Source organism: Juglans microcarpa x Juglans regia, chromosome 6S (assembly GCF_004785595.1).
Source record: "Juglans microcarpa x Juglans regia isolate MS1-56 chromosome 6S, Jm3101_v1.0, whole genome shotgun sequence".
NCBI lineage: Eukaryota > Viridiplantae > Streptophyta > Magnoliopsida > Fagales > Juglandaceae > Juglans > Juglans microcarpa x Juglans regia.
Genome location: NC_054605.1, coordinates 20,988,530 through 21,013,882, shown reverse-complemented (window position 1 = coordinate 21,013,882; position 25,353 = coordinate 20,988,530). Strand labels below are relative to the sequence as shown.

The following is a 25,353-nucleotide window of genomic DNA, read 5'->3' as shown; positions in this document are numbered from 1 at the left end:
AATTCCTATCTCCTAAATCAAAATGGGTGCATAGTTTCTGGTTTGAGCCCATTTGTCCCACTTCCTTCCACCTTTGTGGCCTCATGGTCATGGACATCCATATTAGATAATAGTTCTTAAGTTCCTAATGGTTTGTTGGCTTCCAGAATGCATCCCGCAAAACGGCATGGTACTTGAGAGTTTCGGAACTTTCTTTCTGGGTGTTGCATGAATATTTGGTTTGGTTTCTTCTCAAGTACTATTCTTTTGTTTTTGAGTTGTTCGGTAAGTGGAATTAGTTTCGGGAAAATGGGAATGAAATCTCAACCAAGTGGGGTGTTGTGCCAAAAGTAGAAAGTTATTGTAGAGAAAGCATTGTTTCTGGCTTCTTATTCTCTTCTTTTGTTCAGCCTTGCATTGTGGAAAATAGCAATTGAAAGCAATGTGCTTATGAAAATGAAGGCTGGAAAAGAATTTCAGCACTGTGAATCTTTGTAGCCTAAATACTTAGAGAGAGAGAGAGAGAGAGAGGAGGAAAATATGCCAACAGTGTGGTTCTCTCTAAAAAGGTCTTTACACTGCAACAAATCAGAGCCATCAGATGTTCATGACCCAAAGACGAGGAAGCAACTGAGCACAATCTTGACAAGAAAAGCAGGAAGGTCTGGATGTTCAAGGTCAATAGCAAATCTCAAAGATGTTATCCATGGAAGTAAGAGACATTTGGAGAAGCCACCAAGTTGCAGTCCAAGATCTATTGGGAGCAGTGAATTCCTCAACCCAATAACCCATGAAGTGATACTGAGTAACTCCAGGTGTGAGCTCAAAATCACTGGTTTTGGTGGTTTCCAAGAAGGGGTTAGTGGTGGAGGTGGTGAAAGCGGTGGTCTTGGCGGTAATAACGGTAGCGGTGATTCAATGTTTGTGGGCACTTTGAGGCCGGGGACACCTGGACCTGGGGGCAACCCTATAGTGCACTATTTTAATTCTTCTGTTAGGACCTCATCAACTCCTCCAAGGAAGTCTTCTTTTGTTGTATCAGATAGAGAAGGGTATGGATTAGGGGGTTCTGCTGTTTTTGGTGGTGGTGGAGTTCATTCAAGCAATAGGGTCTGTCTTGAGACAGAGTCTAATGGGTCTTCTACAGTGATTTGCCATAAATGTGGAGAGCAGTTCAGCAAATGGGAAGCTGCTGAAGCTCATTATCTCTCCAAGCATGCTGGTAAGAAAACCTTTAGATTTTTCTCTTTTGAGGTTAATTTTATTCCTAGTTTTGATTGTAGTTTGTCGCTGCCTTTATATCTGTAGTTTTTAAATGCTAGAGGAGTTTCTTCCTCAGTTTGTTTTGCCCCCATGCTTGAGGAGTTCCTTACCACAAACCCTTTCTCTCCGCAGACTAAAAGGAATCGTAAACAAATTTAAGATACTCTCTTTTTGAGCTTTATGTCCAGGAACTGTTTGCCTTGCTTTGATGGTCTTCGGACTATCTCACCAATTAAAGTAGTTTACTCAAGATTTTGGAATAGCTTAGTCATTCTTCTGTTCACTATATTTTTCTGCTTCACAGTTACAGAACTTGTGGAAGGCGACTCATCTAGGAAAATTGTTGAAATTATATGCCGGACAAGCTGGTTGAAGTCTGAGAACCAGTTTGGCCGGATCGAGAGGGTTTTGAAAGTTCATAATATGCAAAGAACTCTTGCTCGATTTGAAGAATATAGGGAGATGGTGAAGGTCAAAGCCAGCAAACTCCCCAAGAAACACCCTCGGTGCCTCGCCGATGGTAACGAACTTTTGAGGTTCTATGGCACAACTGTGTCATGTTCTCTTGGTCGAAATGGTGCCTCCAGCCTCTGTGCAACAGAAAAATGCAGTGTTTGCAGAATTATAAAAAATGGGTTCTCTGCCAAGAAGGAGCTTAATGGTGGAATAGGAGTTTTCACAACTTCAACTAGTGGAAGAGCTGTTGAATCTATAGAAATTCTTGAGGAAGACGCAGCTGTTAGGAAAGCCTTAATAGTCTGCAGAGTCGTTGCTGGAAGGGTTCACAGGCCTTTGGAGAACATACAAGAAATGGCTGGCCAAACAGGATTTGATTCATTGGCTGGTAGAGTGGGTCTTTATTCCAATATTGAGGAACTTTATTTGCTCAATCCTAGAGCCCTCCTTCCTTGCTTTGTGGTAATCTGCAAACCCTGAAGAAAGATTGAAAGTTATATCACATTGTCATTTTCAAGTTATGTGAATCCGTTTTGGTTTTCCAAATTAATTTCTTCTGAAGGTTTCTCCATTTCTTTGCTGTGGAAGATCTTTCCTTCAAGCCTCTTAGTCACTTGCCAATATATTGATTAAAGATTTGTACTTCTGTAGTTCTCTGGGTTAATTGTATCAGCCTCTTGCTATGTTTGCATCCTTCCTCTTCATTAAGTGCTCGTTGTAAATGCAGTTTTTTAATAGAATTATGAATATTCTTAATCTCATTCGAAGTTATATATTGCACAAAGAAGGTGTTTTGCATCTACCAGTACGTGGTTAAATAAAGGGTTAGCATTGGATTTTTGGTGACTAAAGTCGAATAACATCATTTGAATAGGTACTGAAAAATAAATGAAAGATACCTTCATGGAGAGTGATCTGAAATCATTAATGGTTCTGAAATCTATAGAATCAGGTTGTATTGAATAAGCATCCAAACTCAGGGGGGAAGGGAGCTGAAATAGGCTGTAATGGCGATAAATTTCCATGGGCGGTAGCAGTCACCCACGAGAGCCTCTCTGTTTTTGGCTTAGTGCCAGCTAGCATATATGGTGTGAAAAGGGCATGTGGGCCTTGTCGTGGGGTTTCATGCCTCCAACAAAGGTTACTCCAAATGCAGAGGACAAAAAGAAAGGAAATGTGTTATATGCTAACTGTCCTCGCATTTTTTTATTGTCCCTTTCTGTTCCCATCGCTGTTTGATTTTGCTCTGTGAATATTCTCTTACCCCTTTAATTGTTAGGCTCGCTTTCCTCGAACAGAGCACTCCCAATGGTTTTACCAAAATCCATTTAATTGCTATGTATCTTATCTTTTAAAATATATCATCAAAATTTATTTATTTTTTATTGTTAGAATATTATTTTTAATATTATTATTATTTTAAAATTTAAAAAATTAAATTATTTATTATATTTTATGTAAAAATTTAAAAAAATTGTAATGATTAAATGAGTTAAGGTGAATTTCAAATCTAAACAAGACTAAACCCTCTTGGTGTAGGAGCAGCTAAAATTCAAGATAAGGTCAGGAACCCAATCTCTCTCTATATATATTCTTTTTCTGAAAATCTCTTGTTGTTCATTTTGTAGTGGCCTTTGTAAGGACATCTGCCTGCCTATAGATTTGTCATTTCATTTCATTGCTGGAACATCTGTACGGCATTTAAAGCTCTGTGGCACATGCTGTAAATATTTGAATGAATAGGCTAACTTGCCTTTTGCCGTGTGTATTATTCTATTTATATATATTTACATTGTATGTGATAGTTACAGATGAAGTAGATATGCACAATTTAAATCTTATCTAAAGCCTTATGACTCCTATATATCAGGAGGGATAGACACTGCAGTTTGTTGTATATCAGATAAGTATTGGAGTTCCGTTGGTGCATGAGATAAATCTTGGAGGTATTTGAATCTTGACTTATCCAACACATGCAACTCATACATGTAGAACGCTAACCCACCCTCCTTATAACACCGAACACTTTGTATAAAATTCTGAATCGAGGAAATTTAATTGGTAATTCTTTTATCATTTTCAGTCTTGAATGTCTGCGTTGGGGGTAGTTTGGCAGCAGACGTACACACACGACTCCTTGATTTAGACCCTTCATCTGGAGTGCCACAATTGCTCTGTGTTGGATTTTATTTATCTTAACAATGATTCAAAGCATGAGCTCTTTGAAATAGCATTTTTAAGCTAAATTTTTGCAAGAGTTCGCAACCAGATACCCCACCGCATTTTAATGTTACACCAGTTTGCATCGAAAGATTCAGTTTACCGACATAGCATCGTCCATTACTTTGCAGGACGTAAAAAACCGTACTCTAAACAAGAAGTGATTGTCTCATGTATTATGTCTTGTAAGCCGTGTTTGTAATTGAAACCCAGATCTCTTAGCTTCCTGGAAGAAATTTCAGGAGGGACTAGGTTTTCTTCTTTCTCTACAGACCTGCACATGAAAGGATATCAGAGGAAATAACCAAGTTTAAGAAAATTATCTTTAAACACAGAAACTACCTAATATTAGAGCAGGGGTATTCCTCAGCTAGATGCTCAACAAACTTGGACATTTGACAATTTTGGGCACAGCATATATATCGACCTTCTGCTTTAGCATGCTCCATAAGGAATATGTGGGCACTGCATATATCTTCGATGTGAACTAAAGCAATCGATCCTATTCTTGCATTCACAGCAGATAATATCCTAAAGGTCTCAGGTTCTCCTGTATAGATGATCATTTCAACATGCTCGAAAATTTTAGTACTTAGATCTTATATGGATAAACCAGAATACGTATTGTTCACATGCAGAAAAACCAATCGTAGACATGTATTTGGCTGTAAATTAAGTAAACAAGTTTTTTTGTAATAGACTTGCAAATACCAACACTACAGGAAGGTACATGTCATGAAATTATATTTTCTTGGTACGTATAACTGATGGGATTCTATTCAGAGCAAAACAAGAAAAACAATACAGGTATAGAAGAGGAGAACCAAGAACCAAATGAAAATGTGGTGATATCGTTTTTTCCCCCTAATGTAATCGGTAATTAGCTTGCTTGTTCAGGCATGATTTGTAGGGCTAGCTTTATCATCATGAAATACTGAGAGGTGATTGCAAATTCACCTGTTATTGGAGACAAGAGAACTCGAATGCTTGAGGGGACATCCAAAGTGAGTGATGGGCCAGCAACAGTACTTGTTATTACTGAGACGAGATCAATATGATTTTCTTTTGCAAATTTAAATGCTGCTTCTTCTGTGAGACGCTTTGTAAGTACATAAATCTGAAACCAAAAACCACTACATAAGATAAGAGAACAGCTTCATAAATAGCAATACAAGTGGGAGAAGAAGAACCACGTACCCATCCACTTGCTTTTGTATTCCAGACATGATCAACAGGAGTTTGGCAAGACTCATCAACAACAGATCTCCAATTTCCAGTGCTATCTTTGGCAGTGATAGTACTAATGGAAGATGTGAAAACAACCCTATTCACAGATTTGGATTTTAAGCAGGCTTTGAGAAGGTTCAACGTTCCTTTGATTGCAAGGTTGATGATATCTGATTGAGCACAAGTGTCTTCAAGTTGAGAAAAGAGAAACCGAGTGTTAAAATGCGACTTTTATCCAACAGAATGGCTTCTGAAAAGTTGTCAATAGCTTGGTAATTAATTAGTTATCATGGGATTACCTATGTGCTCGTTTGCAAGAATGCTGAACTGCATTGGAGCAGCTACATGAAACACACCATCACAGCCCTTTACAGCCTCATCGAAGCTCCCTTCTTCTTGCAAATCAGCCTGGAACAATCTCAATCGCTCACTTCCCGTCCACATGGATAATAGGGATAGTGACTTTGCTGTGACAATTAAGGTTTCAGTTCAGCCTACATATATTACCCATATATAATTCCAAGAAGATGAAATATGGGTAATATTTCATTCACATAGAAAATCATAAAAAATATTGGAATTGACAAAAGATGACGAGCAGTAACAAGCGGTTTGGCGTATCAAATCGAGTATCAATACTTACATAATTTTTTTTATTGAAAAAAAATAAAAGAAAAAAAAATTTGAGAGAAAAAGGTCCTCTAAATTGAATACCTTACCTTTAATATTAGCGTACAAAATCGTTTGCAAGAAAAGGAAAAATGCCTACAGATGCGATGACTCCACAAGCACAATCTGGCCCATGGGTTATAGGAACCGCCAACCTGCGCCCTTCGGCTTTCCAATCAGCATCATGGGCTATGCATAGAAGGGCTCAAATTGATTTTTAACTAATTAAGACGTTACCATGGTTATATATAGAAGAGTTTTGTTATATATAAATAAGTTTGCGTATTAATCTGCATACTAATATTATTATTTTTATATTTTAAATTTAAATTAGCATTGTTTTTAATAAAATCTACTTTTTGACCAATCATATTAAATAAATGCACGTATTAATGCGCAGAATCACTTACAATTAAATTTTTCCTATATAGAAAGAAAAAATTCTATAGTCAGGCGATTTCGGGTACACCTTGCGGACGAATCACAACCTGGCATTTCAGGTCATAAATGAGAGAGAAAGTTGGGGAGATGGGAGCTGTGCAGGCAGGGAACAAAATTTTGTACAAAACGGTGTATTTCGAAATTTGCCTTCTATCTCCTCCACGTTCCTTTCAGTTTTTGTTTGCGAAGTCCTCTCCCATCTTTTCGATCCTTGACCCTAACCTATCATTCTCCATTTCTCGTCGCATTCCCCCCTTCCATTCTTCTCCTTCTCTCCCCATCACCTCTCCTCTCCCATCTCGTTCTACATAACTCCATCTCTTCCTGTGGTATTTTAGTTGTTATTGTTCTTTAGATGCATCTGGTATTTCACTTCTTGTTCTCGAAGAAAATGAACAACCTACTAGCTAAATGTATTGAGCTTTCTGCTTTGTGTCGATGCTAAGGGTTTTAATTGGGTCTAGAATAATTATTTAGCAAATGTGAAATTGTTTCTATTTTCGATATATAAGTCTTAGGACATTAAACATCGAGAAATAGAGAAACGGGCTGACGGAGGCTGAGGAACAAGAGAGAAACACCCAGACTATGTTTGAACAGGCGTGACATGTTTAAACTAACAATTGGAGATCTCGTGTGCCAAGTTATGCTGGAAAGGGTAGAGGAATGAAGAAGAAGAACAAAAAGGGTCTTCTGGAAGAACGAAGACTTTATTTCTTGATAAGAAAAACAAACACTTTATTCTTTCTGGAAAGGTAGAAATGACATTTACGACAGAGCCTTTGTTCTTCTTCTACGTTGTTTTTCATTATAAAACAAAAAATAAAAACAAAAAGTGATGATGTCAAATTCATGCGCATCTTGGGTGCACCAAATTGCTTGTACGTAGCAGAATTTTATAGAAAAATTATATTTATCATCTTTACACATTATACATTATACTTTTTTTTTTATTTTTTTTATTTTTTTCTCTTACTAAATGTGTGGTATATTGATGATGAGTAGAAAAATTCAATAAGTTTAAAAAGAATAAAACTAATAAAAAATTTAAAATTTTTTAAAAAAAACATGATATGTGATATGTGAGAATGATGAGTAGCAAAACTCTTATATATAATTGTAGTTTTCATTTTGTTGGTCTTTGTTTTTTGTTTTTTTCCACTTTTATTCAACTTCAACCCAACTAGATCTTCCTCCTTTCTTCACTTGAATTCCAAGACCTGACCTGGGTGGTTGGTTTCATTTACGCAAGAAAATTTGGGCTCACTTGGCTGTGTTTTCTTAATAAGATGTATTAATCTGGGGAGTAACCATTGTTTGGGAGCAGCCATTTTGCACACTCTACGTGACATCATCCAAACTATACATTTCTCAAACTACCGGACTGAGAGAGAGAGAGAGAGAGAGAGAGATGATGGATGAGAGGTAGAAAGCGAGAGAGAGGTGGAGGGCAAGACAGAGAGACCGAGAGAGAGGTGGATGGCTTGGCTGGCTTGGGGATGAGTCGCGGTGGTTAGGGGAGGTGCTCGGTGGGGCTAGAACTGACGCACAGCAGCGATAGGGCCGTCGGTGGCCCCAAGCTCGTGTGAAACCCATTTTATGGGTAGTTTGTGTGTGTGATGGAGAGGGAGAGGGGCTAGCTCAGAGGTGCTCTGGGAGGAGTCGTGGTAGTCAGGGGAGGTGCTCGGTGGGGCTAGAACCGACACACGGTAGCGATAGGGCTGTCGGTGGCCTCGAGCTAGTGTGAAACCCATTTTATGGATAGTTTACGTGTGCAACGGAGAGGGAGAGGGAGGTTTGTGGTGGTTGAGTCTGTGAGAGGTGGTCGCGAGTGTGAGGCGGTGGAGGTGCGGTGGCCTGGGTGGCCGTGTACGGCGGCGCAAGTGGAGAGAAATTGGTGAAACTCATTTCGGTTGGGTTATCGCAGGGGAGAGAGAAAGCTGCACATGGGGGAGAACGGTGGTGGCTAGCTTGGTCGCCGGCGCGAGGGGGAGTCGCTGATGGCGGCACTGAGTTGGGCTGAAGGAGAATCGGGTGAGGGGGGAGAGAGAGAAAGTGAGGAAAGGGAAAAAAACTAGAAGTAGCCACGTAGTGTGTGCACAGCTACAGTGACTGCTTTGTAATACTATTCTAATAAGATATAGGTCTCAAAGAAATGGAAAAAAAGGAACCACGAATATTAATTATGTTATTAATCGTTTTATTTTTTTTAATAAAAATTTATTATGTATCAGTTACTATTTACTATTATACACTATATTTATAATTTTTTTAAAGTGTTTTTTATAGGATATAGTATATAGAGTGTGAAGTATGAGGTGGTGAATAGTGGTGGATAGAGAATTTTTCATTTCTGGAACTGAAAACAGGAAATAGTTTTTTAAGTTTTTTTGAAAGTTCAGCAAACTCTAATTAATACGCAATAAATAAATAGTTGTTGACCCTTCCTTCACCAATTTCCAAGTCAATGAAGCTCGATAACTCTCTCTCTCTCATCAAAACGAAAACATACATTAACCCTCTCAGTCTCTTCTTAGAATCCATAAGCAATCCAAAAAAGAAAGAAAAAAGAAAAAGGAAGTCATAGCTATGAGACATTGAGTAAGAAATTAAAGCTGACCAGGATCCCGTACGGTGGCATGAACTTGGTAGCCTGTATCAAGGAGGGCCTTCACCAGCCAAGACCCAATATAACCAGTTGCACCAGTAACACAGTATGTCGTCGTCGGCGGAGACCCCTGATCTCTTTTGCCCTCCACTGCCATCCCTTCCAAACCCTCCATTTCCTTCAACTCTCTGAATATCACGGCGATAGAAGCATTTAAAAAGGAACCAATCCCCTTACCAACCTTTCAGTCGTGTCTGTCTGTCTATGAGGGATGAACGTGAAATGAAGTCATAATATTGTATATATTAATTTGTACGAAACGTATTAGTTTAAGAAACAACCACACAACTTGCAAATATGTGATGTAGGTCATGTACCTGAACCTGAACCTTTATATATATATAGTGGTGAAACGCATCAGATGGGCATACATGTCACAGATGGGCCACACGATATATCTCTGTTGGGCCACAAGTTAAGGGTGATTCATATCATGCACACTTGCTAATTAAAACACAAGTAGGACGTGAGCATGCATGGGCGGAAAGTTAACATGTATTGCTTTGGGGAACCTCGGCCCCACAAAGTTGCAAAAGTTTTAACTTTCCTTTTAATTTTACTTAAAGTAAACTAATTTATAAAAATAAACTTTGCCCCCAAAAAACAATGTTATAATTTTTCCAGGCCCCCACAATTCAATTTCTTGGTTTCGCCCCTGATATGAGAAGGGATAGAGAATCTCAGAGTGCAGCCATGGTTGCCATTAATTTGAGATCGATGCTGCTTCTTTGAACCTGTGGCTTTCGACGTGCATGCTATTGTTTTGGTCCAGATCGAGCCTCTGATCTAAACCTGATATAATACTGCAAACTTTGATTTCAGAAATATTATTCCATGCTATATATAAACAGAATATTTAATATGAAAATAAACTGAAAACCGTCACTTTTGTGATTGGCATGCACCCATGCATTTTCGTTCATCAAGCAATTTGTTTAGGGATGCATGCATCATATTTATTAATATCTTCAAAAATATCGTACCTGAGAAAAATTGCATTCTTGAAGCCTTGAATACATTAACACAAATATGAAGTCTCGTTGAGTCTGGTTTGGCAAGGTACTAAAAATGGTTATTATAATGCAGTTAAATCTGATTATCATACGAACAACGGTGAATTTATTTATTGAAAAGGACAAAGCAGAAAGTTCATGTGTTGCTGAGTGGAAATTATTTTGGAGAAAGTTTTGGAATCTGAATTTGCCAAACAAGGTGAAGAATTTTGGGTGGTAGCAGAAAGTCTTCCTACAAGGCAGAATATGGATCCTTATTCACAATTTGTTAATTCTATAAAACAAAACATAAGTTAATCCAAAGTCAAATATATATATATATATATATATATATATATATAATATAAGGGCTGTGTGACCAAATTTACCTAAATATAAAATTTGTCCATATGATTTATCTCAAAATAAAATTGCTCAAAGCCTCAATCTGACGATTGTAATTGAACTTTTACTGCTGAGATTTTATTAAAGATATAAAATTGTGTCACACATATGTAGTAGTGACAGTATGGGCTAAAGTCATAGTGGGTTTAAATTGGGTAATAAGAGTTTAGTAATTAGGCTCAGTCTATGGGCCAAACCCATCACCTCTTTTATTTGCATTTTTTGTTAAGTTGGGCCATAGCCTATTTATTGTTTGTTTGAATTTTATTAGTTGCTTTACCTCTACTATTTGGTCAAGTTGGCCTATGGTTCAAGAGCTAGTTAGGAAAGTCAATATATGTAGTAGAAGGAGGCACTTGTATCGGTAGACAAAAAATTTAAATCAATTTTCTTATTTTCTTTTCTATCATCTTCTTCTTCTTCTATCTCTATTTTTTGGAGGTACTTCCTTCGAAATAAGCTATTTTGAGTGCATTTCTTTATCAAATATTTTTGGAGTGTTACAAATTGTTTTGGTTTTTTGGGCAATGAATAAGTTGCTGTTTGGTGCCGTGTACGTGATAATTAGAGAAAAAACGCTTTTAACCCACAAAGTGAGGTTAAGAAATTGGTTGGAACTTGGAAACGCATTCTACATGGTTGCTTGCTTAATTGACAGAGCTAGCTGTGCGTCGGTTTATCAAGTTGTTTGGGTGCGGAGTGGTGGCATATTTTTCAAGGCTCGTGCTAGAGCTACCGAGAGTAGCATTCGAGGACTCTACCGAAGTGCAATGCTTTTTTTTTTTTTTTTTTTTCGTGCGTTTCTATTTTTAAGTATTTTTTTTAAACGTTTAAAAAAATTTCACAAATTCATTGAAAAATACTTTCTAAACAATTAAATAAAAATAAAATAAAATTGAAATCGATGACTTTTCCAGGCAATATTCCTATGTCATTTCCCATCCTTCAAAAAACTCTACAACTTTGCTACAATTTTATATTAAAAAAATATTTTTTCTACTTTAATTCAAAAATAATGTCCTATCAACGGCTCAAAGTACATGAATTGTGTTTTAATACCTATGCCTCGTTTAGTTACTATGAGATAAAATATCTATGAATAGTAATGGGATAATTTATAGAGAATAGTAAAATAATTTGAGTTAAAATCTTTATAAGATTTTGAAAAAGAATATAGAATAAATAGAATAAAAAATTATAAAATTAAAATCTAGTTAGAATATAATTTTTTAATATATATATTTTTTTTTATTTAGAAAGGATGAATTATTTTTGGATAATGCTAGGGTGCCTACCAAATGTGCCCACCAAATGTACATACTAGTACAAATGAGTTTTTTATTTTAATAATTTTTTAAACATCATTAACCATTAAGAAAAAAATAAAAAAAATATATAAATTCACTAATAGTCACTTCCTTAACCATTAAGAAAATAATAATAATAAAATATGAGTAGGCACATTGGTAGTCATACTATAATTTTCTATTATTTTTGTTTGAAATTTTAAAAAAATTGTAATGATAATTAAGTAATGATTAGATAAAAAATTTGAAAATTTGAAATTGAAAAATATTTGTGTTTAAATGGCATTTGGATGTTTAGATGAGATGGGATAGTTGTTATTATATCATTTTCATTTCTCAAAAAGTTATTCTATTATCAAGTCAATGTGTAGAGCATAACATCCATAACTTAAATGGTAAGATTTAATTTGTAAGAATCAAATTTTAAAATTTATCTTTTAAACTAAATTATGTCATGTAAGTACTTTACTATGTGTACTTTTTTACGCACCAAATTGATAATATAATTTTGAAAAATGATAAACTTAGAGTTAGTTAATAAATATTTTATTATTCACTACAAGGGAAGTGACTTTTCCCAGCGATTATTTATGCTAGGAAAATTCCTATAAATCACCGCCATTGACTTTTCCCAGTGATTTACACCTCGCTGCACGTTCGCCAGTATTATACCTCCACTTCTGATCTACCCCAACAGAAGCCAAAAATCGCTGCTAAAAGGTTATCTTTACCGGCAATTTTATTTGTCGCAAAAAGTACAAAATATCACCACAGTTATAATCTACGATTCAGTTCATAATCGTTGGGAAAGACTATTTCCGGTGATTTTTTATCGTCTCCAAAAGGATTAAAATCATCGCAAATACGCATTTCCAGCATTTTCAAAACATCGCTGCAATTGACTAATCGGTTTTAAAAACTAAATTGTGACAATTATAAAATCGCCATAAATGTATACTCCCAATGATTTTGGAATCACTGCAATTGATTTCTCAGTTTTGAATATCTAGATGCAACGATTGATAAATCGTTGCTTTTAATCCATTCCCAGAGATTTCAGATCGTCGTAATTGCATATTCAAAACTGAAAATTCAATTACGGCGATTATAAAATCACTGGAAATGTATATTTCCCAGCGATTTTGAATTATCGTCGTAATTACTGATTTCCAGCAGGTACGTTTAGTCGAAAAAAACTTTCTACGACAATATAAATGGCCGCAAATACGTTTATGCCACAAAAAATTATTTTCGGCAAATTTTACTCGCCAGAAAATGTGTTTCAGAAAATAAATAAAAAAATGCATAAAATAGAATACAGAAAAAATATAATACATATCCAAATTATATGTTCTTGCTCAAATAAACAATTGCACAAGTGGGAAGCACAAAACCAGACTTACAAATAATCTGGTTTATTTCTAAATACACTAGTAGAAAAGATTAAAAAGAGAAGATCTTCTTAATATTAAAAAGGGTAGAAATAAGTATCAATATTCAATAAGCCTACATTTATTTTTTTTGCTGACTCCTTTAAACTTAATGCATATAACTTGCCATAATATTTCTTGTTTTTCATGTATACTTTTTTAAAATGACACAACCAACTACTCCATTGACATCAATACGAATGTATGAATGTATGTTCTTCCCAACTCACACCCAAAAAGGTCATTATAGTACAAAGAAGGCATGCAGTACCTCTTTAACTAAGAAAGAATGAAAATCGAATAAAATGTCACAATTTATCAAATGAGTCTCACAATCTCACAACCCAGAAAACAAAAATTAAAAAAAAAAAAAAAAAAGTAATAGTAGCAAGAAATCCTCTAGTGAATAGAAAATTTCACAGCCAAATGAAATGAAGAAACTTAGCTTAAAGTTGACTCACAAGTTCTTCTTGCTGTCCAATACCCACTGAGGTACTTCCCACTTAATGAGTTGTTGGTTAAGAACCTACATCCATAAAATACATGTCATCTCATTTCTTGCCAAGTGAATAGTCATTGTTGCAGAGGAGATAATTTGAGAACCAAATTAAACATGAAATATTTGCATAAATAAACTAATATTTAGTTCCTATGATTATCAGCTTACAATTTTTCAATTCACACTTCAATAATGAGAGATAAATTGAAGTTATTATATAATTGCAATAATATTGACTTGTATAAAATCTTTGTATTCACACTTCTATACAATCCTAGTAAGTGCAGAGGTAGAGCCATTTTATTCCCAATTTTGAGCATGAAACTTTATGAAGATGTATGGCTTCTAACCAAAAGAGGCAGAGAGAAGGAAAAAAAAGTTATAGCAAAGTATTATGTGATTGAAACACATTTGCCACTAAAAATTAAAGATTACCTAAATAACATTCACATAAAGCTAAAAATTACACTAATTTGCCACTGGGCCTTTCAAAAGTTAAAAGAACTATAAACCTATCAACTAGAAGAGAAAAGAAGAAACAATACCACCTAATAATTATGGAGAACCCTAGATAGAGAAAAGGTAGACAAATCAGTTGCTCTAACACTGCCTCATCAAAGCTTACCTGGAAGATAGAAATAGTTTGCATATGCAATCGACTATAGTGCATGTTCATATTCTAATCCACGTACAACTTTTTAAAGATATAAATGACCGATTTAGATGCCATGGTTTTGGATTAGCTAGTGCGGGTAGCAAATAATCCGATGTTTTTCTTATTAAAAATTTGATGATTTAAGCATTGGATTCCCAATATTGGGTCTATTTGACATATGTAAGCATCCACAACAATAAAAGGTGTTACCTGGCACAGAGTCATAGAATATTCTTTATGCAGAATTTGGGTATCTCATCAGATAAGCAGCTTGGCCCCTATAAGCAAGAAGAAGACAGGGAAATACCACACAAGTAAACGCAATCTAGATAAATAGTATGGATTATTTATAAGGAGCCTATTGTAAAGCAAATACATGAATTTTTTCTCCAAAGAAAAAATGATTTGATGTAGTGCAAAAAACACACACATACAAGTGTGTGTTTGAAACTGCAAGTGTCATCCCCAGAACATGCTGGAGGATCTGATTCTTAACTCCTCAAGTACTTGAGCAATAAATACTTAGAAGTGGAAGTAGAAGAAATATATGTATGTATTTTGCTTTCCTTTCTTGCAACCAGTACTTAAGAATGCACAAAAAGAAGTAAATATCAATCAAAACTTAAAAACATTACATCAATGAGAAAATATTAAGTGACCAAGTGTTGATAGTACTCCATGTGTCATCTAAAGAGAGATCAACTAACCATGTACTAGAGAAGTAAAAAGTAGCATTAGTATATTCTTTATGAACTAAAAAAAGAATAACTTGATTCATGAAGAGTATACAGAAATTAGCTCAACCCTATCACCAGTCACTTTCTCAAGTTAGTCTTCTTCTTCAAATCCTATAATTTTGAAGAAGAACTAAATCCCTATCTAGCTTCCCATTTGAATTTTCTTAACAGCATCAAATGCTCATAAACATTGTAAAAGCCACTAATTTTTATGTATTTTATCTCCCACTTCAAACCTTAATAATGTTAGAAGATCTCATGAATTCTGCAAGTAAATCACCAAGAAAGAGTGATTAACAATTTCATATAAAAATGAATCCATTTTAATATTTGACAAGAAGTAGTGTAAGTTAGTTTGATAACTATAAAAAAAAAAATTCAAAATATAGTCTACTTAACCTATATATTTGCACTCCGATTTATAAGAAGCAAAATCTGCAAGTATCTCCTAGCATTTGCTGGTTAAGTTAAAAAAGAATTTGACTCAGAATTTTTAGTTATTATTAGTTATTATCATCCTTTCTATTATAATTGCAATTTTCTAACTAAGTTCATGAAACTAAAACTTGTGTTCTACCCTTTAGTAAATCAAGCACATTAGGAGATAATAAGTTTGGAGATGAGAGTTCTTATATTGAGATCTGTACAACTCTTACTTCAATATATATACATATATATATATATATATATATATATATATATATATATATATATATATATGCAAGGATATTAGTGTATGACAACTTATATATACATATATATAGAGAGAGAGAGAGAGATAAAAACCTCACCTTTGTATAGCCAAAATAGTTCTTTAGGGAGTCCTGGGCTGGTTTGACAAAAATGAAAAAAAACAAAGAATAACATTAGCGTTTGGAAGCTTCAATCAATATTATTTAAGTACTTGTTAATCCTGATGAACTATATCTAAGATACACTTCATATTAGAGACCCTTGAAATGCTACTTGGGCTCTCTCTCATATATATAGATATGTTGCCATATATATATATATGATGTTGATAATCCTAATCCTAGAAATAGAAAATGCACACAAACAGAAAATGATCTTCCTAAGCAAAAAATACAAAAGAGATCTTCCTGGCAGAACAAATATTTTGGATCGCTATTTTACTTCATCTAGGCAACTTACAATTTCAGAAAACTAAAACTCCCTTAAGAAGCAACATTCTCCCTTATGAGAACTATTAACAGAATAAATACAAGAACCTACAACTTGCAACTTACAACTTCTGATGAGAATTGTTAAGAGAATAAATTAACAATTCTCATTGTTCATCCAGGAAACTTACAACTTGCTGCTCACTGAATCGTAGCTTGGAACATTAATAACCGCAAAACACGATAAAAGAAGAAAACGATAATCCACCACTGAAAATTGATAAGTTTGGAAAGAATTCTCATGTAACAGGAAAATTGGCTCACAAATTCCCATGTACTCAATGTTGTAAGGGAGGGGAATCTCCACACATGCCATCTATTTGCATACCCTATTCTGTTTATAGCTAGAATCCAACAAGCGTTCAACTTTCCTAAAAATACAGGAATGATGCAATATACTAACATTTTTTCTTGGCTACATACTCAGAAGATTGACTATACCACACCTGACCACTATAATCATGATTAAAAACCATTGTAACTTTGATCAAGTACTTTAAACCAAACCAAGAGATCCCTCTCCACATTCCTTTGATGTTTCCACTTATAGTATGACTAAATTAATGCCAAAAATAAAGTTGAAAAGCAATAGCAAATGATAGAAAAATCCAACCTAACTGCTATTAAATGCATATAAAGCCATTCATCACCTCCTAAAGCTGCAGGATAGTACTGTCAGGCAGTTGATCTCATGGCCTTCAAACTCCAACAACTTATAACATGAAACTCGATGGTGGAAGCTCTTCTAATATTCTAATGGGATGAACTAACTTATGTAGTGGGTATTAATATTATACTTGGGAGCTTCTCATTGCATGGGAGTTTTAAGTGATTTGCATAATCAATATTTAATATATACTTGTGAATTACACTGCATTTCATACCCCTTACAACAACCTCAAAACCAAAATATAACATTCAATTAAAACTTAAGAATATTACTCAAATGAAATTATTTTTTAAAGTAAACAAACTTAACGACGAAATATTGTGTTTGTTTTGTAAACTGAACCCACTACACATGGGATATTAAACATCTTACCCTGAGGTGTTTTGCAGTGAAACGGGGTGCTACTCCAATAAAGATGAAGTGATGCGCACAATTCAAAACCTGGAAAGGTTACATATAGTTTTGAGATACTTTCTTTTTATAATTTATAGAGTTATTGAGATATTTGTAGAAATCAAAAGGGTGCTACTCCAATAGACATGAAGACATTAGAAACACCTAAGTAGAAAATAAAAAGAAAAAAATTTTGAAAATTAGGATAGAAGTGTGCACAAGTTGCTCTATATGCTTACATCTACATATGTAAGTTAGACCTTATAACATTGTAGAATTAGCAAACTATAATCATATTGTAATCTCGCAAGTTAGACCTTATAACCAATTATCCCCAAGAAATTCAAGCCCATGCGAAAGCATTAGTAGTGTATACTGTAAAGGCTTTGTATTGAAGTATTGATTGAGTTTCTAAGCCAATAAATTACATAAATGGTTTCAGATTTATATCCTATGGGAGATAAAAGAAATCAATAAACACAGGAACTTAATCAATATTGAACCTAGGTAATTTCCTCATTTATAATCCACAAATCCAGATCGAACCAGCTCCTACTTCATTTATGGTCCAGTTTTATAGCCTAAATATCCATACAACAGTTACTGGAGTTCACAAAAGACCAAAAACAACATATAGATTTTGGCAGCTCACAAAGTTTCAACAACTAAGCAAGATAATCATTCACACAAATTTCACCCAAGAACGTGAAACCGAAGAGAAAGACAGGGAGAGAACACAAAACCTGTCAACCCAATGCATGCTTCTTTTACCCTATGTTTCAAAATTTCAACTTTCATAGTTGTTAATCAATTAGAACAAAAGGCAGCTGCAAATGTTATCCATCCATATGTTATTCTATGGAAGGATATATTTATTTCTCAGCACCCTAAATCAAAATTTGCTAGAGTACTGGTTTCAATGTTTATTAACATGTATCAACAAAATTACCACATAGTAGAATTGCATATACAAAATGTGTGATCAACACACATTTTCTTATATAACATAATACAAAAACAGTTGATCAAAACCAGAACTTTATTGGTACTTGATTAAAACAACTTAAAGTAACTATAGTCAAGGAACAAACCTTAATCTTTGAGCCAACCAAGTTCTTGCCATTATCTGATTCCTGAGACAGCAATCACTCAATAAGAAACTGATTTCAAAAGCACAAAGGATGCATATAAAGTATGCAGTTTCTTTGCCAAAATTGGAACTGAAATAACTAATTAAGATTGAGCCAAGAAAAACAAAACAATGCCAACAGATTTTCATTTGCAGAGCTAGAGGGAAATCAAAACCCAAAGCCCTAGCTAACACAAACCAATTAAACTAGTAGTTGGCGAACCAAAGAAAGCAATAACATATGATCAAACATTCAAGAGATTACATTGGGGTGCTAATATGCATATATCATTCCAATGATCCATATATGCCAAACAAGTCCAGAACTGAAATGCCATTCAATTTAAAAAGAGAGGTTAAAAAGAGAGGTATGACAACAATGAATTTATAGAGTGATGGTAGCTTGCAATGAATTTATAGTCAAATTAAGCACCTTTTATGTGTGAATATTTGTGCCAAAAAGACAGCAACAAAGGCAATGGACGTCTTGCTAATTGATCAAACGCCATGCACACCCAAATCAAAATTGGAAAAGTGCACTATGACTTCAACCATTCATCCAGAAAGCCATAATTCTTTTTACAAAAGCTTGCAAAACATAAACCTTTCTTATTTGTTTCCATTGCCCCATATTAACTAAAATCAGATAAAACCCACTTTCATGAACTCTCAGATGTATATCACCAACAACATTCAACAAAGCTCCCAAAACCCCAAATCAATTCAAAATCAGTGTCTAAAAACTAATCCAAACCCATCCTTCAAAATCAAAAAGTCCCTAATACGTGGAATAAAAAATGGAAAACAAAAGGCAAAAAAGCAAAAAACAAAAAACAAAAAAAGAAAAATGCTGGAAGTAAAGCAGAGCAGATTCTTCTTCTTCGGGCGAGTAGCAAAGCATATTTTTCTTCTTCCTCAGGTGAGAAAGACCACATTTCGAATGTAAAGAAGAACACACATTTTGTTTCTGTCTCAAATGTTTTGCCTTTAAGACCTCTCTCTTTCTCTTTCTTCTTTTGATTCTACCTTCCTGGGTTTTGTTTTCTTTCCTGATTTTTTTCCTTAAGAAAGTGCGAGAAAATTAAAGAGGCAGTTGAATAGGAATATAGCTTTCTTTGATTATCTTGTCTAGGCTAGTTCTGTATTTTTTGGTCTAGGATTTTTAAATAGATCCATCTACTGAGTAAGTTTTTTTTTTTTTTTGGATTTCCCTTTATTTCTGCATTGTTTTTTATTGATCGGTCGGTCACAAGATTGGGTTTATGATTTTTGTGTTTGACACCTCTGTTATGTTTTTGGGTTTATTTGTAAAGCAACATTTCAAGTTTTTTTTTTTTTTCCAGTTCTAATACTATTTTAGCTCCATACCCAGATGGTCATGAGTGTGAAATTTGTTTTTTTTTCCTTTATTTTTTTTGCTTTTAATTCTGGTATTAATATGCTTTCTGATTTTTCAAATCATTTTGATGAAGAGCTGTTTTTTTCTTGTTCATTCTTCTCATTATGTCTTACTTTTATTTGTAGAATGTTGGTTCGGTGTGTATGGTTGTGCGTTAACACCAAAACTTGAAAAAGAAGAAAGAAAAATAGTAACTGAAGTTTGTTTAGAATGCTTTCGTGCATGCCTGTTTGCAATCGTGAAATTTTGATGGGATTTTTTTCTTTCTTCGTTGAATTAAGTGTTTACCCTAGTGGATGTTTGTTTATACGGAGATGGGGAGGGAAACGAAATGGAGAGGGAGAGGGAGAGGGAGAGGTCGGTTGGAGGAGAAATAAGAGGGAGTGAAATCGGAGAGGGATCGACGCGAGGAGAGGAGAATGAGATGGAGATGGATTACAATTGACAAAATTTTAAGGGAGAGAGAGATGGAACAAAATGAAGAGAAGGGGAGGGGAAAATGAAACGAAGAATAAAAAAGCAAACGGGTGAAAAACACACCTGACGTGGGCATGCCAATTGCACCATGCGCTTGCAACCAACATTTTTCTTTCTAGATTGAAGCTTTAAATATACCCAAAGATGGTTTCTTACATTGACAAATATATATATATATATATATATATATATATATATATATATATACACGCGCGCACACTTATCCTTTTTTTGGAAAACAAATGATAAAAATGCATGCATGAGTTTGGCTGGGTATAATCGAGTATATTTGTGATTAGAAAAGATATTTGTAACCGTGAATGGTGTAACCATCGTGTAATTACTTTGAAAAAAGTGAATAAAATATGAGACCTACATGAAAAAAAATTAATTTTGTAATAATGTATCTCAGTTTTTTTCAAAGCGATTACGTGGCGTTTATATACTTCAAAGTTGTATGTAAAATTACTCATTTGTGATTTAAACTTTAATATGTAATTTTAGATGAAGTTTGAAAAAAATGAATTGTTTATTATCATTATTTTATTTTAGAAATACTTCTCTGTCAACTCCTTAGAATTTGTCTTTATAACAAATTAGCCCTCAGAGTACCAAAAATAAAAAAATAAAAAAAAAGTCTATAAAGTAATAGATAACCCTCTCTTATAAATTGGTTTTATATGATGAGTAATATTACTACATATAATTGTAAAGTGCGCAAGTATCGTACAGTTACTTTGAAAAAGAATGGAGTTAACTATTAAAAAATTAAATTTTCTTTCATGTGGGTTCCTTATTTATTCATTTTTTTCAAAGTGTTTGCACTGTATTTCAAGACTGCAATGACTATTTCTCTTCCAATTATACTTTTGATTAGTTCTTTTGGAATACTAGTGTAAAAATAGTGTCCATTCCTTATGACGTCAGAAATTGGAAGACTTCAATTCGCTTTTATGTCATAAGCTCTTAATCTTGAGATCGAGGCCATTAACCACCGAAAGCTGATCTTAATCTAGATGTCCATATACCTTGTGTGCGGCTATGCATGCATGTGGTCCACATACAAGACGTTGGCCACATGAATCACGTACGCATCTACAGAAGTTTGAGGTAATTTTGGTATCACGTTAAATTGTTAATTAATAACTCAAATGCATGATGCTGCCTTATAAGCTGAATCATCGGCTATAAGTACATACCATGTCCATAACTTTTTTCATTCACCCCAGCCAACTGCACCATCTGATCCACATCAAGTGCTGCTCTTAACTTCCCAGAATAATGTCTCTTCCAGTTTCAGCAAGTTCTGCTCAAACCCAGAATTCAAATTCTGTGGTAAATCGTCCAACAGCAAATTATCGTCCTAGCTTATGGGGAGATCGTTTCCTATCTTTTGCTAACAACTCCATGGTATATACAAAAGATATGTTAGACTACAGAATAACTTCCTTATTATTTCTCAATTCTGTATCAAATGCCAGAATCTTAAAGTAATATTATTGTTAACACAAATAATCTTAATTTGAAACACAAAATTCATTTGCTATTGTAGGAAACCTACGGGAACTTGGAGCAAGTCCAGAAGCTTAAGGAAGAAGTGCAGAGAATGCTGATGGCTCCCGTCGATAAACCATCACAAAAGCTAGAGTTGATCGATGCGATCCAGCGTTTAGGTGTATCTTACCATTTTGAAAGTGAGATTGACTCTGCATTACAAGAAATTCACAAGTACTATTCATACACTGAAGATGAACCAGAAATCTCTGGTCATGGCCTTTACATAGTTGCTCTCCGTTTTCGATTACTAAGGCAACAAGGTTATAACATTCCAAGCGGTTAGTCCTTTTTTCTAAATTGCTCAAGTTCATCAGATTGATCAACAACTTATCTCTATAAATTGTACGACTATTTAGGAAATTCACTTCAGCTGCAAACTTGTACTTGTGCTGAGCAGCTGAAGTATGTACGCATGCACTCATCTCATGACCTCATTATTATCATTTAACCTACATTCAAATAGGTCACATCATGTGTTGGGTGGTAACGCAGATGTTTTCAACAAGTTCAAGGCCGACAGCAAGGGGAACTTCAGGGAGTCACTTATTGACGATGTGCGAGGCATTTTATGCTTGTATGAAGCTTCGCATATGAGGGTGCATGGAGAAGATATACTTGATGAGGCACTCGATTTTACTACCGCTCGCCTTGAGTCGATGGTAACTACAAATTCAAATCCTTCTGTTGTTGCACAAGTAAGTCGTGCCTTACAGCGGCCCCTTCGAAAGTGCTTGCCAAGGTTAGAGGCGAGACATTACTTGTCTATCTACCAAGAAAGTGGTTCATTTAATGAGGTTTTGTCGAACTTAGCTAAGTTAGATTTTAACATACTGCAAAGACAACACCAGAAGGAAGTTGTCCATATCTCAAGGTAATTAAGTTCATCTTACTTATCGCACTCCATGATAAAGTTGGTGTTAATCTTGTACTTACAGGCATGCAAGAAGTAAGGAGTAGATTTCCACTGATTATTTTGCATGCTTAGGTGGTGGAAAGATTTAGACGTCGCGACAAAGTTATCTTTCGCCCGAGATAGAGTGGTGGAGGTGTACTTATGGATTTTAGGAGTGTACTTTGAACCCCAATACGCTCTTGCTAGGAGGATTCTTACCAAAATAATTTGCATGATATCAATCATAGATGATGCATTTGATTCCTATGGTACATTAGAAGAACTCGAGCTCTTTACAGACAGTTAAAAGGTTTGGCACTTGTATTGGAACAAGAGTGTCTTCAACATTCTGATGTTGAAGTCAAGATTTAATATTGTTTGATCGATTTTTTTTCTTTTTACAAATACCTTCAGGTGAGATATCAACTGCATTGACCAACTCCCACAGTACATGAAATTGATCTATAAAGCACTCTTGGATGTTTATGAAGAAATTGAGGAAGAGATGTCCGAGGAAGGAAGGTTCTACCGCGTTTACCATGCTCAGGAAGAGGTATATACATACGAGTCTATGACACTATCAATTCACTTTGGCTTAATCTTTTTTGAATTAAATGGGGTTTATAGGCATAATAATTTCGTTTGTTTTTTGTTATAACCAGATGAAGAATCAAGTTCAAGCCTACTTTGTTGAAGCCAAATGGTTTAATGAACATTATGTACCCACGTTCGATGAGTATATGAATAACGCACTTGTATCATGTGGTTACTCCATTGCCACAACCTTATCTTTTGTTGGCATGGGAGACATCGCAACAAAGGAAGCCTTCGATTGGGTCTTCAGTCACCCTAGGATGGTTAAAGCAGCAGAAATCATAAACAGGCTCATGGATGATATTGTTTCCACTGATGTACTTATAATTAATAGACAACTTGTCCCCTCGTTTCCAAATTTATATAGATGTGTCTGTGTGTGTCAAAATTATACGAAACCAATAAATTGTTGGATTACATTTTTTTGCAGTTTGAGCAACAAAGAGGCCACGTTGTCTCAGGCATTCAATGCTATATGAAGCAGCATGGTATGTCAAAGCAAGAGGTACATGAAGAATTTCAGAGGCAGATTGTGAATGCATGGAAGGATATGAATGAGGAGCTCCTTAAACCTACTCAAGTTCCAATGCCTCTCCTTTTGCGGATTCTCAATCTTGCACGTGCAATGGATCTTCTTTACAAGAATGAAGATGCGTACACACATCTTGGAGGAGTACTGAGAGAGGGTGTCACTTCATTGCTTGTCGATCCAGTATTGCTATAATTAACTATATATGACTCTGTCAATGCAAAGCTCTTGGGATGAGAATATATCTATGATCTCTCTCGTGTATTTCTTCCTTAAATAAAGCTCCAATAAACCATCCTACTGCACAATCGATGTATCGATATAATAGAAACTTATAAATTTATAGTCATAATATAATCATATGTTGCTGTCCATTATTTGACAAAAGGTTTTAGTCCTATGATGCTGTCCCAAATGCAATTTGCATCATTTGTTCTTCAAAATACATAGGAATCTAATCCAAGAAAACAGTGAGTTCTCACTTCAAGTAGCTGGAAAAGATCATCAAAGAAAATGAGAAAATTAACTGACCAATTTAACACGCCTTGTCCATGATGGCCGGATTTAAAAGTAATGTCAGGTACAAGTTGAAGACGTGCAATTATCGTACAATTAATTAAAAAAAAATAGATCAGAGTCACAAGACCATGTAAAAGTCTATTAGCGAGATCCTCTTTTTTAGAAATAAATTGAACAAAACTTGCACGCCTTATACTTGATCGACAAATTATTTTCCTTTTTTACAACTTGCACGCACATATAGCTCATTCAACTTATAAGTTTCTTATAAAACACTCAACATATATCTAAAACTCTCTGTTTCTTATAAAATCGTAGCCACTGACCGAGTTAGTTTTACACGTCTATTTCATCCCCAAATTTCAATGCCATATCGTCTTATAAAAAATAATCAGCCAGCCGATCCGGACACAGTCCTTGTCATGCACAATTTCATCAAGTTGGCTTTTTCCCTTTTTTTTTTTTTTTTGGATGGAAAAATCGACTTTTTTCCTTCAACATCAAAGAGAAATGATAGTTGCAGTCGTGAATACACAAACACCGTGCAATTACTTTGAAAATAGTGAATAAATACGGATCCACATGAAAAAAAAATTAATTTTTTAATAGTAGATCCCACTATTTTTTAAAATGACTGCATGTAGCATTATTCAACATCAAACTCTCACGGAAACCCACTTCACTACAAGAAATATGCCATTTTCCAGCGATTTTATTTCTGCTGCAAAAAAAATACTCAATAAAATATTATTTGCAATGATTTCAAATTCGTTGCACGTTTTAAAATCGAATCTTCATAAAAACACCGGGGCGGTCCCAACTTAATTATTTGCAGCGATTTTAATAGATTTTAGTGGCAAAAAAATTGACGGGAATATAAAATCACAAGTTGCAACGACATGAAATCGATGGGAAAGGTCTGGGCACCAAAACTAATTTATTTTTCCCTTTCCCTCCCCTCCCGAGCCTTACCCATTTCTAAAATCATATCCGTTCTTCTCCAATACTTCCACATTCTTCCCCAATTCGGCTACCTGCAATTAAATCCACCTACTTCATACACAC

The 25,353-nt window shown here is 34.8% G+C and overlaps 2 protein-coding genes, 1 long non-coding RNA gene and 1 pseudogene across 3 annotated transcripts; 2 read left to right on the top strand and 2 right to left on the bottom strand.

The window, feature by feature from the left end:
* On the top strand, positions 1-2,397 carry LOC121237456. Its single transcript, XM_041134190.1, has 2 exons — positions 1-1,201; positions 1,547-2,397. The coding sequence occupies exons 1-2, from the start codon at positions 520-522 to the stop codon at positions 2,176-2,178; spliced, it is 1,314 nt and encodes a 437-aa protein (XP_040990124.1). The 5' UTR covers positions 1-519; the 3' UTR covers positions 2,179-2,397.
* A 1,288-nt stretch (positions 2,398-3,685) lies between these two features.
* LOC121237455 (putative anthocyanidin reductase) lies at positions 3,686-9,036 on the bottom strand. The gene is given in 6 exon segments (XM_041134189.1): positions 3,686-4,192; positions 4,258-4,468; positions 4,876-5,035; positions 5,116-5,333; positions 5,445-5,612; positions 8,876-9,036. Coding segments are annotated over 6 exon segments (1,056 nt in total). The 5' UTR covers positions 9,021-9,036; the 3' UTR covers positions 3,686-4,038.
* An 8,982-nt stretch (positions 9,037-18,018) lies between these two features.
* On the bottom strand, positions 18,019-18,938 carry LOC121237454. Its single transcript, XR_005934920.1, has 2 exons — positions 18,755-18,938; positions 18,019-18,325 (listed from the first exon to the last, which is right to left on the bottom strand). It is a non-coding gene; the product is annotated as an uncharacterized LOC121237454 (long non-coding RNA).
* A 2,498-nt stretch (positions 18,939-21,436) lies between these two features.
* On the top strand, positions 21,437-24,056 carry LOC121237452 (annotated as a pseudogene).
* Positions 24,057-25,353: the final 1,297 nt, after the last annotated feature.